This window comes from Doryrhamphus excisus, linkage group LG18 (genome assembly GCF_037039965.1).
Source record: "Doryrhamphus excisus strain RoL-2023G ecotype Guam linkage group LG18, RoL_Dexc_Guam_v1.1, whole genome shotgun sequence".
Taxonomy (NCBI): domain Eukaryota; kingdom Metazoa; phylum Chordata; class Actinopteri; order Syngnathiformes; family Syngnathidae; genus Doryrhamphus; species Doryrhamphus excisus.
This window is the reverse complement of record NC_136374.1, coordinates 2,482,417-2,496,862: the sequence shown is the minus strand read 5'-3', so window position 1 is coordinate 2,496,862 and position 14,446 is coordinate 2,482,417. Positions and strand designations below refer to the sequence as shown.

At 32.3% G+C, this 14,446-nt stretch overlaps 1 protein-coding gene across 8 annotated transcripts in view; it reads right to left on the bottom strand.

The window, feature by feature from the left end:
- LOC131105821 (sodium-dependent neutral amino acid transporter SLC6A17-like) overlaps nt 1-14,446 on the bottom strand; it is a 26,683-nt gene extending 12,237 nt beyond the window's left edge. For 3 of the 8 annotated variants that reach the window (XM_058054190.2, XM_058054193.2, XM_058054192.2), the window contains exons 1-3: nt 14,340-14,446; nt 7,051-7,449; nt 1,442-1,599 (exon numbers count right to left, since the gene is read on the bottom strand). In XM_058054190.2, coding sequence (XP_057910173.2) covers nt 1,442-1,599; nt 7,051-7,336 — 444 coding nt within the window. In that variant the 5' untranslated portion in view covers nt 7,337-7,449; nt 14,340-14,446. Of the gene's footprint in view, nt 1-1,441; nt 3,181-3,921; nt 4,154-7,050; nt 8,706-14,339 lie in introns of those variants that run through there. The other 5 variants (XM_058054191.2, XM_078798733.1, XM_078798734.1 and 2 more) reach the window with 5 other exon arrangements.

The window sequence follows — 14,446 nt, the reverse complement described above, 5'->3', positions numbered from 1 at the left end:
ACTTGTCAGAAAGGCTCCCTGTCAATACTTGACGAGTCGGAGGGTGTCGTGTATCTGCAATCCTTTCATCCAAGGCTTTGGACCGTAGATACCATCATGTGCCTCCAAAGTCATTCTTTATGGAGTGCTGAATGCTTGTTGCTATGCAGATTAGAGCATATCAAATTTAATTGTAGCTGAGACATTGCTTATTATTATTATTATTATTATTATTATTGATTTGGGTGTTTAAGTGTTCATATAATAATAGAATTTGGTGACTCCTAAAGCAAAATAATATAAATATATGCAGAAATACTGTATTATGAGCATATACTGGTATCAGAATAATTATTGCAATAAAAATCATATTCATAATTCCAAATAACTGGCTGGGACCCCAATGTTATAAGAAGAAACTCTGGAAAAAGGAGAAAAATAAAATGCTAAAGTTTCTTTTTTTTTATTTCATAATTTTTAATTTTTGTGTCGTAATTTTTTGAGAAAAATATAAAAACTTATATTAAATATAAAATAAAATAATATTAAATGAAATACTATAAAATGTAATGTATAAAATAACAAATATAATTTGTAAAATTATATTATGTATAATAAAATGTGATTACATATAAAATAAAACATACATTTATAAATACATATTTTTACACTATATATACATACCAAACTTCAACCTTTTAATCTCATAATTTCAACTTTTTATGTCGTAATTCTGACTTTTTATCTCATTATTTCTTCTTATTATAATTTTCACTTGTAATCTTATCATTAGGACTTTTTAATCTCATAATTTCAATTTCTTATCTCATCATTTCTTTTTATTTCATAATTTATTCATAATATTATATTAATAATAATAATGAATAATCAATAACTATGACTTATCTTGTTTCTTTTATTTCATTATTTTAACTTTTTTGCCTCATAATGAGAAATGTTAAAATCAGAATTTTAACATTTAAAAAAATAAAATGTAATCCAAAATATTAAATATAAAATAAAACAATATCAAATGATTGAATTAAATAATACAAAATGAAATATAATGTATACAATAACAAATATAATATAGTGAAATTATATAAATTATTATATAAAATTATATTATGAAATTATAGAAATTTTATACAATATAATAAAATTATATAAAAAAATTAAAACATACATTTATAAATAAACATTTTGACACAAATATACCTATCACAATAATTGTACATTGTTTAAATTTTATTCCAGTGGAACCTACAAAGTCGAAAAGAAAGTGTGACGATAACCATAGAGCCGGAAATTGTGCTGCAAAATAGGACTGCAATACCTATAAAACGCCACTAGGTTGCAGTATTGCTCTGTGACACCTTCTTTCTTCTCATACCCTGATTGACTTTGACCCTTGACCCTTGACCCTTTGACAGCGAACAATGTTACAATGTCGTGTATGTACCATCAGACTTGACATCCCGATCCCGCCCAGGCGCGGACACACATAATTCCACACCCCGATGCTCCCACGTCGGATCTTCTGACCCACAGCCAGCTCCAGGAAGAAGAGCGGGATGCCGATGACGAGGAGGAGGATGAAGTAGGGGACGAGATAAGCTCCTGGGGAAAAAAAGAAAAAAAAACAAAACACGAGGAGGCTTGACGTCTTACACGGTGAAAAGCTGGCGTGATGAGTCCAACTGCACTTCCTGTGCGATGTGAGGTACTTTTAACAAACTCCTCCTCCTCCCATTCATGTTTGAATCCCATAATGATACATTTTTATCTCACAATTATGACCTTTTTAATCCCATAATTCCTTTTTTCATTTGTATTTTTGACTTTTTATCTCGGTGATGACTATCTCATCATTTAGACTTTTTATATAATAGTTATGAATTTTTCATCTCATAATTCCTTTTTTATTTGTAACTTTTTATCTCGGTTATGACTATCTCATCATTTATACTTTTCATTAATAGTTATGAATTTTTAATCTCATTATTCCTTTTTTATTTTTCACTTTTTTATCTCGGTTATGACTACCTCATCATTTATACTTTTTATCTAATAGTTATGAATTTTTAATCTCATAATTCCTTTTTATTTTTGACTTTTTATCTCGGTTATGACTATCTCATCATTTATACTTTTTATCTAATAGTTATGAATTTTTCATCTCATACTTCCTTTTTTATTTTTGACTTTTCATCTTGGTTATGACTATCTCATCATTTAGACTTTTTATCTAATAGTTATGAATTTTTCATCTCATTATTCCTTTTTTATTTTTGACTTTTTATCTCAGTTATGACTACCTCATCATTTATACTTTTTATCTAATAGTTATGAATTTTTCATCTCATAATTCCTTTTTTATTTTTCACTTTTTATCTCGGTTATGACTATCTCATCATTTAGACTTTTTATCTAATAGTTATGAATTTTTAATCTCATAATTCCTTTTTTATTTTGGAATTTTTATCTTGGTTATGACTACCTCATCATTTATACCTTTTATCTAATAGTTATGAATTTTTAATCTCATAATTCCTTTTTTATTTTTGACTTTTTATCTCGGTTATGACTATCTCATCATTTATACTTTTTATCTAATAGTTATGAATTTTTAATCTCATAATTCTTTTTTTATTTTTGAATTTTTATCTCGGTTATGACTACCTCATCATTTATACCTTTTATCTAATAGTTATGAATTTTTAATCTCATAATTCCTTTTTTATTTTTGACTTTTATCTCGGTTATGACTAGCTCATCATTTAGACTTTTTAATCTAATAGTTATGACTTTTTAATCTCGTAATTTTGACTTTATCTCATAATGCTACATTTTTATCTATTTTTATCTTTTTATTTTTAATCCCATAATTCCTTTTTTAATTTGTATTTTTGACATTTTATCTCGGTTATGACTATCTCATCTCAGAATTTCTTATTTAAATTTTTTTTATCTCACAATTCAAATTTATCATAATTTCTTTATCTCATAATCTCAACTTTTTTTATCTCATAATTTTGACTTTTTATGTCATTATGTCTTTTGATTCTTATAAATGTGACTTTTTAATGTCATAATTTTTAAAATCTCGCAATTTCAACATTTTATCGAATATAAGTTCGAAGAAGAGCGGGATGCCGATGACGAGGAGGAGGAGGATGAAGTAGGGGACGAGATAAGCTCCTGGGGAAAAAAACAAAACAAACCACGAGGAGGCTTGACGTCTTACACGGTGAAAAGCTGGCGTGATGAGTCCAACTGCACTTCCTGTGCGACGTGAGGTACTTTTAACAAACTCCTCCCCCTCCCATTCATGTTTGAATCCCAGTCTAAATTTATCCCTCGGCTGCTTAATCCTCAGAGATGTAATCAGGATGTGCACATATTTAGTCCTGCGTACAAAGAACCACATCAACTGCAGCGGCAGAAGTATTGGGACAGCAATGCTGGCTTTCTATGCCTTTATCAATACTCATGCTTTATCAATATGTCATGTGTAGCCATACAAGGGAAAAATATACACAAAAACAACTGGGATTGGGAGTGGAAAAACATGTGAAGTATGTATAACACACATATATACGTGTATACACAATATATACTGTATGTATATATATATATAGAAAATAATTCATCCATTGTAATGGAATCATAACAGTAATAATAATAATAATAATATAGAACACGCATGTTATGAGAAGAAAACTCTGGTTTTTACTTTTTATTTCATAATTGGGACTTCTTAATCTCACAATTATTACTTTTTAATCTCATAATTCCTTTTTTATTTTTTTTTACTATTTGTCTCGGCGATGACTATCTCATCATTTAGACTTTTTATCTAATAGTTATGACTTTTTAATCTTGTAATTTTGATCTCGTAATTTATGTCATAATGATACATTTTTATCTCACAATTATGACCTTTTTTAATTTTGACTTTTTATCCCGGTTATGATCATTTAGACTTTTTATCTAATAGTTATGAATTTTTCATCTCATAATTCCTTTTTTATTTTGGACTTTTTATTTCGGTTATGACTATCTCATCATTTTGACTTTTTAATCTCATCATTTAGACTGTTCATCGAAAAGTTATGAATTTTGAATCTCACAATTCAAATTTTTATTTGGTATTTTTGACTATTTGTCTCGGTGATGATGATAATCTCATCATTTAGACTTTTTAATCTCATCATTTAGACTTTTATCTAATAGTTATGATTTTTTAATCTCGTAATTTCGACTTTATCTCATAATGATACATTTTTATCTCACAATTATGACCTTTTTAATCCCATAATTCCTTTTTTAATTTGTATTTTTGACTTTTTATCTCGGTTATGACTATCTCATCATTTAGACTTTTTATCTAATAGTTGTGAATTTTTCATCTCATGATTCCTTTTTTATTTTTCACTTTTAATCTCGGTTATGACTATCTCATCATTTAGACTTTTATCTAATAATTATGAATTTTTCATCTCATAATTCCTTTTTTATTTTTCACTTTTTATCTCGGTTATGACTATCTCATCATTTTGACTTTTTAATCTCATCATTTAGACTTTTTATCTAATAGTTATGAATTTTTAATCTCATAATTCCTTTTTTATTTTTCACATTTATCTCGGTTATGACTATCTCATCATTTATACTTTTTATCTAATAGTTATGAATTTTTAATCTCATAATTCCATTTTTATTTTTCATTTTATATCTCGGCTATGACTATCTCATCATTTATACTTTTTATCTAATAGTTATGACTTTTTAATCTTGTAATTGTGACTTTATCTCATAATGATACATTTTTATCTCACAATTATGACCTTTTTAATCCCAAAATTCCTTTTTTAATTTGTATTTTTGACTTTTTATCTCGGTTATGACTATCTCATCTCAGAATTTCTTATAATTTAATTTTTTTAATCTCATAATTCTAACTTTTTATCTCATAATTTCTTTATCTCATAATTCTAATTTTTTATCTCATAATTTCTTTATCTGATAATCTCAACTCTCAATCTCATAATTTTGACTTTTTATGTCATCATTATGTCTTTTCATTCTCATAAATTTGATTTTTTAATATCATAATTTTTTCAATCTCGCAATTTCAACTTTTTATCTCAGAAGTTTGACTTGTAGTAACGCATAATTTAACTTGTAGTAATTCAAATGGTTTTTTTTCACATTTTTTTTTGAAATTCCTATTTTGGGTTCTTTATCTCGTTTCAAAATGTTATCTCATAATTATGACTTCATCTCATAATTTACACTTTTCCTCATGATTATGACTTCCACTTAAATATTATATAGAAATAAAAATAAAATATTACGAGAGTAAATAGCTAATTTTCTGAGGAAAAAATAAGATAAATATGAGCATGAAATGTAATTTAATGTAAATAAAGAATGCATGGAAAAAAAAAAAACATCTGAGGGTTGAAAAGGTGTCATATTCCAAAAATAAACTTAAAAAAAATCAGAAATAAAGGCCAAAACTCCTTTTCAGGAATTAAAATAAAATAAAAAATGTAAATAAAATTTACATAATAATATTACATAATAAATATATTACATAATAAAATGTAAATGAAATATGGCAAATAAAAGTTGAAGGTACAATAATGTTGTCCTTTCAGGAGGGAAGAAGGCCGATTGTGGATGTCGGAATTATGTCGGAATTATGTGGGAAGTATGTGGGAAGTATGTGGGAAGTATGTCGGAAGTGGAAGCCACTGGTCCGGTTTGTATTGTTTGTATTGTCCTTTCAGGAGGGAAGAAGGCTGATTGTGGATGTCGGAGTTATGTCGGAGTTATGTCGGAATTATGTCGGAATTATGTCAGAATTATGTGGGAAGTATGTGGGAAGTATGTGGGAAGTATGTCGGAAGTGGAAGCCACTGGTCCGGTTTGTATTGTTTGTATTGTCCTTTCAGGAGGGAAGAAGGCTGATTGTGGATGTCGGAATTATGTCGGAATTATGTCGGAATTATGTGGGAAGTATGTGGGAAGTATGTCGGAAGTGGAAGCCACTGGTCCGGTTTGTATTGTTTGTATTGTCCTTTCAGGAGGGAAGAAGGCTGATTGTGGATGTCGGAATTATGTCGGAATTATGTCGGAATTATGTCGGAAGTATGTGGGAAGTATGTGGGAAGTATGTGGGAAGTATGTCGGAAGTGGAAGCCACTGGTCCGGTTTGTATTGTTTGTATTGTCCTTTCAGGAGGGAAGAAGGCTGATTGTGGATGTCGGAATTATGTCGGAATTATGTCGGAATTATGTGGGAAGTATGTCGGAAGTGGAAGCCACTGGTCCGGTTTGTATTGTTTGTATTGTCCTTTCAGGAGGGAAGAAGGCTGATTGTGGATGTCGGAATTATGTCGGAATTATGTCGGAATTATGTCGGAATTATGTCAGAATTATGTCGGAATTATGTCAGAAGTATGTGGGAAGTATGTGGGAAGTATGTGGGAAGTATGTGTGAAGTATGTCGGAAGTGGAAGCCACTGGTCCGGTTTGTATTGTTTGTATTGTCCTTTCAGGAGGGAAGAAGGCTGATTGTGGATGTTGGAATTATGTCGGAATTATGTTGGAATTATGTCGGAATTATGTCGGAAGTATGTGGGAAGTATGTGGGAAGTATGTCGGAAGTGGAAGCCACTGGTCCGGTTTGTATTGTTTGTATTGTCCTTTCAGGAGGGAAGAAGGCTGATTGTGGATGTTGGAATTATGTCGGAATTATGTCGGAATTATGTCGGAATTATGTCGGAAGTATGTGGGAAGTATGTGGGAAGTATGTCGGAAGTGGAAGCCACTGGTCCGGTTTGTATTGTTTGTATTGTCCTTTCAGGAGGGAAGAAGGCTGATTGTGGATGTCGGAATTATGTCGGAATTATGTCGGAATTATGTCGGAATTATGTGGGAAGTATGTGGGAAGTATGTCGGAAGTGGAAGCCACTGGTCCGCTTTGTATTGTTTGTATTGGAGCCGCACTAAAAGAGTTGGGAACGCTGAAAGGGAAGCCATATTTGGATCTGGCACTCACCTCCTCCGTTCTTTTGGCAAAGGTAGGGGAAGCGCCACACGTTCCCCAGCCCCACAGAGAAGCCCACCTGGGCCAGGATGTACTGCAGTTTACTGTTCCAGGCCGGCCGCCCATCATTTTCCGCCGCCGCCTCGATCCGGGGCGCTTTCCTTTCTCCGCCGGCGCCGACGTTCAGCGAGCTGCTCTTGTAGTCCAGCGGCTCCTCGTGCGCGAGCAGGTCGGCCACCGACTCGGTGACGTGCTCGTGGCTCTGCTCGCGCTGCGTCACCTTGCTGTTTTTAGGCATCGGGGAGGCCGGGGTCCGGGGGGGAGGGGGCTGCGGGAAGGGGAGGCTGGTGAGAGCAGATGAAGAGCTTGCGGGGGAGAGGCTGGGATGCCGCTGGGGGCCTCAATCCTGCACTGGAAGCACAGAGAAAGACCGTCAGCCATGTTGTACACCCTGGACTGGTGGCCAGCCAATCACAGGGCACATATATTCAAACAACCATTCACACTCACATTCATACCTATGGACAATTTGGAGTCGCTAATTAACCTAGCATGTTTTTGGAATGTGGGAGGAAACCGGAGTACCCGGAGAAAACGCACGCATGAGTGGGTGGAATTGAACCCTGGTCTCCTAGCTGTGAGGCCTGCACACTAACCACTCAACCACCGTACCGCTGATGTTTCAAATATTTTTTACATTTTTTTCCCCTCATAAAATTCAGATTTTATTGATTCTTTTTTTTCTTTTTATTCTCGTAACATGTAACTTTATCCATAACTTAAATTTCAACTTGATTTTTTTTTCCTCATAATATTATATTATGACTTTTAAACTTATAACATCTTTTTTTTTTTACATTTAAACTTTGCTACTAAAAATGTAATTTTTTCCATTTCATATTTTTACATTAAAGCTGATTTTTCTAGTTTTGCTGGAATGTTATTTATGTATTTATGGTTTTAAAAAGGTTATTTTTAGGTTATTTTTTATTTTCATTGAAATATGACATTATATTTTAATAACTTGAAAAAAGAACAGCGAAAATAGAAACATCAGCTTTCATTTTAAGAGATTGATTCTAAAATTATATTTGTATGTTTTTAAAAAGGTTATTTTTAGGTTGTTTTTTATTTTTATTGAAATAAAAAAATATATTTTAATAACTTAAAAAAAGAACAGCAAAAATAGAAACATCAGCTTTCATTTTACGAGATTGATTCTAAAAATTTTATTTCTATGTTTTTAAAAAGGTTATTATTAGGTTGTTTTTTATTTTTTTGAAATATTAAATTATATTTTAATCAGCTTTCATTTAAACTTATAACATCATTTTTTAACATTTAAACTTTGCTACTAAAAATTTTTTTTTTTGACATTGTCATTTTTTTCCATTTCACATTTTTACATTAAAGCTGATTTTTCCAGTTTTGCTAGAATGTTATTTATGTATTTATGTTTTTAAAACTGTTATTTTTAGGTTATTTTTTATTTTTATTGAAATATGAAATTATATTTTAATAACTTAAAAAACATGCAAATTCCACAGAGAGTTAGTGGAATTGAACCCTGGTCTCCTAGCTGTGAGGTCTGTGCGCTAACCACTCGACCGCCGTGCCGCTGATGTTTCAAATTTTTTATTTTTTATTTTTTATTTTTTTATTTTTTTATTTTTTATTTATTTTTTATTTTTTATTTTTTATTTTTTTTATTTTTTATTTTTTATTTTTTTATATTTTTATGTTTTTTTCCCCTCATAAAATTCAGATTTTCTTTTCTTTTAATATTTTGACTTTATTCTTGTTTTCCGCAAAAAGTACAACTTCCTTCATTTTGGTTTGTATAGTACCACAATACAAGCCGTACACTGACTACTCTCAAGTACAGAATTGAAATCCTGTATATATTTTTCCATGAAGTAACACCAAAATTTGGTTACTAACTAAAAAAAAAAATAATAATAATAATAATTCCAATCCTGCAAATTGTTCTATTTCATTTCCCTTTTCTGCAAGCTTAACTTGAGCGAAGCTTTTTCTTTTTTTTTTCTCTCGCTCTCTAAATCCCCTAATCCCCTGAATGCTGGTAGGTTGCCTCGTCTCAAACGCAACCACATGGCCAGCTCATAACCTCATAACAATACGTCTCTTCATAAAAATCTGCCTTTTTGCCTCTCATATTACTTGACATATGACTTCAATGGGTTTGCATTGAGGTGCAAAATGGAGTGCAGTACTTGGCTGCAGCCAGCGGAGGCGCCAATGAGTCAGTTTTGAGTCAATGAGGGAATTTCTGGTTGCTTTGTTTCTATAAGGCAGTTGTGTTGAATTGTGAAAACAATATTTGGTTATTTTTGCTTTATTCATATAACCCCCCCGTCCCCCCCCCGTCCCCAACAGTCCCAGCTTGGCTTTTACCGCAGATGTTCACTTGCTTCATCCGCCTCTGCATCTGTACGCATGTCAACATGATGTAATAATCCTTCGCCATTCACAAGCATGCGTAATCCCGCGTGCATTAACCCATAAAGCCTCCGCTCGGCATCCGCTCTTGTCGTCAAGTCAACAAGACATGTCAAGGCTGCTCTCACGTCGCCCGCCCGCGTGAAAACCCCATCCACCCTGCCGTCCAATCAGCCGCATGACCCAACGCCGCATATTTTTCCCTGTTTTTCCCACAAATATTTCAACTTTATTTAAATATTTTCAATTTCAATTCTGTCGTGATAGAACTTTTTTCACCAAACCAATTTTCCAAAAATGCTGACTTCATATTGTTTTAATTACAGATGTTTTTCACCTTTTTAAAAAAAATTCCAACAATTTGGTTCTTGTAATTTCAACTTTATTCCCATAATATTTTGACTTTATTCTCCTAATATGTACCTTTATCCACAACCTAAATTTCAACTTGATTTCTGTTTTTCCTCATATTATATTATGACTTTTAAACTTATGACATCTTTTTTAAAAGTAAACTTTGCTATTTTTGTATTTATATATTGTTTTTAAATAATTATATAATTTTATATTTCAATAAAAATAAAAAATAACCTAAAAATAACCATTTTAAAAACATAAATACATAAATAGCATTCTGTTAAAACTGGAAAAATCAGTTTTAATGTAAAAATGTGAAATGGGAAAAAATGACAAAAAAACACAATTTTTTAGTAGCAAAGTTTAAATGTAAAAAAAAAATTTCTTATAAGTTTAAATGAAAGCTGATGTTTCTATTTTCGCTGTTCTTTTTTTAAGTTATTAAAATATAATTTCATATTTCAATGAAAATAAAAAATAACCTAAAAATAACCTTTTTAAAAACATAAATACATAAATAACATTTCAGCAAAACTGGAAAAATCAGCTTTAATGTAAAAATATGAAATGGAAAAAATGACATTTTTAAAATCATATTTATATCATAAACTTAAAAAAAGAACAGCGAAAATAGAAACATCAGCTTTCATTTTACGAGATTGATTCTAAAATTATATTTCTTTGTATGTTTTTAAAAAGGTTATTTTTTATTTTTATTGAAATATAAAATTATATTTTAATAACTTAAAAAAAGAACAGCGAAAATAGAAACATCAGCTTTCATTTTACGAGATTGATTCTAAAAATTATATTTCTATGATTTTAAAAAGGTTATTTTTAGGTTGTTTTTTATTTTTATTGAAATATGAAATTATATTTTAATAACTTAAAAAAAGAACAGCGAAAATAGAAACATCAGCTTTCATTTTACGAGATTGATTCTAAAATTATATTTGTTTGTATGTTTTTAAAAATGTTATTTTTAGGTTGTTTTTGATTTTTATTGAAATATTGAATTATATTTTAATAACTTAAAAAACTGCAAAAATAGAAACGTCAGCTTTAATTTTACAAGATTGATTCTAAAATGATATTTTTAGAATGTGCCACGGGCCAATAAAAAACAACCCATAGGTTGTGGTCATGATACAGTAGAATGACTGTCAAAACCTGTGATGATAGCCATAGAACATGTTGTGTAATGACAGGAACACAATGCACACATCTTTGTCCGGGCTTCTGTATACAATATGACTACAGTTAATTTATGTGTGTCTTTTTTTTTGTTGTTCTTTGATGGGTTACAACTGAAGACATACACTAAAACATGTGATGATAACCATAGAACTAAAAATGTAACTTATTGCAATTTGGAACACTGCACTTTTTTCTCCCCAAAAAACACAGCCGTGTGTGTCATGCCCTCACAGAAAAATGGCAAAGAGGAAGTATGATAATAACCATAGAACAGGAAGTTGAGCGATGTAATGAAGGCGACATCGCTCAGCTAAAGTAAAAATAAAGTAAACAACGCTTCTCGAGTTGGATGGTCGGCTTGGTTCACAATATTTTTCATCAAAATAGCAGTCACGCCAAAATGTCGCGTTGCTGCTGGATGTTCACAGTAACTCAGTTATATGCTTGTCCGCTCTCATTGGGATGCGACTAGCTAGCTTAATATATGGACAGTAAATATAAATTGACATTTTTTCCCCCTTAGGACAAATTAGCTGTGTCCAATTAGCAAATGGAAGACAATTAGCAAATTAGCTATGACGTGCATTTTAGCCAGCTCATATTAACTTGTTTTCTCACATTATAATTCACAGAAAAGGTGTATATGTTTCAATAAGGATAAGGAATGATGGGCAAAATACCCCCCAAAAAAGTGCACTTCCCCTTTAAGGCTTAAAGGGGAAGCGACATGATTCATCAACTTGGCTAAAAAAAAAACAAACTTAAAAACATTGTCTGATTTTTGAAAGACAACAATAACAATAAATTCGCAAAAATGACATTTTTAGTTGATGGCGCCGCCAGCCATGACAAGCTAGCTCTCGCTAAGGTAAACAAACATGGCGGTGTACGAAACAGAGGATGTTTACAGTTACACGGACTTATGACATGCACATGCACTTGCCTTAAAGGGGACCTATTATGCTCATTTTTGCATAGTAAGCTTTCTCGAGCTTCCAGAATCTGTACCTATTCCAGCTGTATTTCTTTAGATTTCCAAAACTGTTTTAATGTATTCCACGCACCCAACATAGCCAAGCACTGGTGCGGTGTAGCTCAGGAGAACCGGGAAGTGAGGCTATTGTGTCCACCTAGCTTGCCCGAGGAGGAGCACTCATTGTCGGACACACTTTGTCAAAGCACCGCTAGAGCCGTGGAGCTCAGAAGTAGGACGCCGTGTTTACTAAGTGCAGATAATCTTGGCGAAACATCAGTAGTGAAAATATGCTCAATACGTGTTTTTGCGGGACGACCTGTGGTACACCCGCTAATTAGCTATTAGCAGGTAAGACGCTCCCAATAGAAACTCTATAATGCTACACAGACAACCGCTTACTTGGATAAAATAATCGCAATGCCAACACGGTGAAATCTTCCACAAAAGAGTGCTGCAAAGCAGAGAAAAGGGCAGACATACACTGTTACGCCCATATAAGGAAGTCTGGCTCGCTGTGATGTCACAGAGAACCAGTGTTAGAAATAACTCTCTGAAACCAAGCGTTCAGAGCCATCCCAAGCTAATTTCAGGGCTCAATTCCAAATGCACAAACCTCATAATCTGAGACTTTGGTATGTTTTTTTTGTTTTGTTTAGTTTTTTTTTTAGTAAAAAAAAAAACTTACAATACAACATTAAAATAAAAAATATGTTAAAATTAAAATACAACATTCTAACTACATTTATAGGTCAGAAAAGTGGAAAAAGCGTAATAGATTCCCTTTCAAGAAAAACTTACAGTATCACTCAGATACTGAACATCCAGCAGCAACTCAACATTTTGGCTCGACAGCTATTTTGAAGAAAATTATACAGAAACTTGCCTTATTTACCACGCTTTTGACAGCTCGGCATGGTACAACATTGCCCATTTAAGAAAAACTTACAGTATCACTCATATTGAACATCCAGCAGCAACTCAACATTTTGGTGCGACAACTATTTTTGAAGAAAATTCTACTGAAACTTGCCTTATTTACCACGCTTTTACACTTGTTTGACAGTTAGTAAAGGTTTTAAAAGGTTTTATTTAACCCTGGAACAGATTAAGTGGGACATTCTTTCATTCATTTTGTACCGTTTATCCCAGGGGTGGGCAAACTTTTGGACTCACGGGCTGCATTGATATGACAAAATTTACGGGGGGGGGGGGGGGGCAGACTATATATTTTACACATAACAGTCCACCTGGTATTATTGTATCTGTAAAATTGTCATGCAATCTGCTATTATTATTTATTATTTTATATTTATATTTAAATATTTTAAAAATAATAAAATATTATAATAATTATAATAAAATTAAAATAATAATTATTATATTATTATTATGTAAAATATGCAAATATAACAATATTATATATAATTAATATAATAATTAGCAATAATATAATAATTATAATAATCATAATAGTTCTAATAATAATTATAATAATCTAATAATAATAATTATTATTATTATGTGCTTGTGTCCCTTTTTTCAGGAGCACTTTGTAAACAACAGACCATGTCAAAAAAGGAAATTGATAAAACCATCAAAAGGTTGGCTCAGGCCATGATGCCAGGTTGTATGTTGACTTTAAATGAAATACTTTGGAAAGATTGGGCGGGCCGTATTCAAACACTTGGCGGGCCGGATGTGGCCCCCGGGCCGTAGTTTGCCCACCCCTGGTTTATCCTCACGAGGGTCGCGTTTGGGTTGCTGGAGCCTATCCCAGCTGTCTATGGGGCAAGATGCGGGGTCCACAATCTGGACTGGTGGCCAGCCAATCACAGGGCACATATAGACAACTTAAAATAACAGCATGGTGTGACCTTGGGGAAGATTCTCATGTTTTTGTTTTTTTTGTGTGTGTGTGTGCAAATTTGAATGAAAAGTGAGGACACGATTATGGAAGAAAAAAAAAATGGCGACAAATGTGACGACACTTGTCGTCATAAAAATCAATAGTCTTCTCATTAATAATTCACACATCTTTCTGGTTACCTTGCATGGAAGTCTTGCAAGGTCACAAGCACACATACATTCATAAACATTTCATATTTCATTTAAAGTGGCATTAAATTGTAGGTTATTTAATGCTATTATGTTTTATCCAACGGGACACTCAGGACGGGTGGGGGGAACCGTGATTATTTAAGTCAAGCCCAGCGTCTTCTCCATAACCAAGACATAATATTTCACCTTCAAGAATATGACCTATAGATATAATAACTTTTTATAAAGATGGAAATGGATGATATTTACTCACCGTGAGACTTTAGCAGTAATAAGCGAGCTTCAGCATGAAGAGAGAGGAGGAGCGTGGTGAGCATCCACAGTCACCGTGTGTGCGTGTGCGGGAAGCGGAGAGGCGAG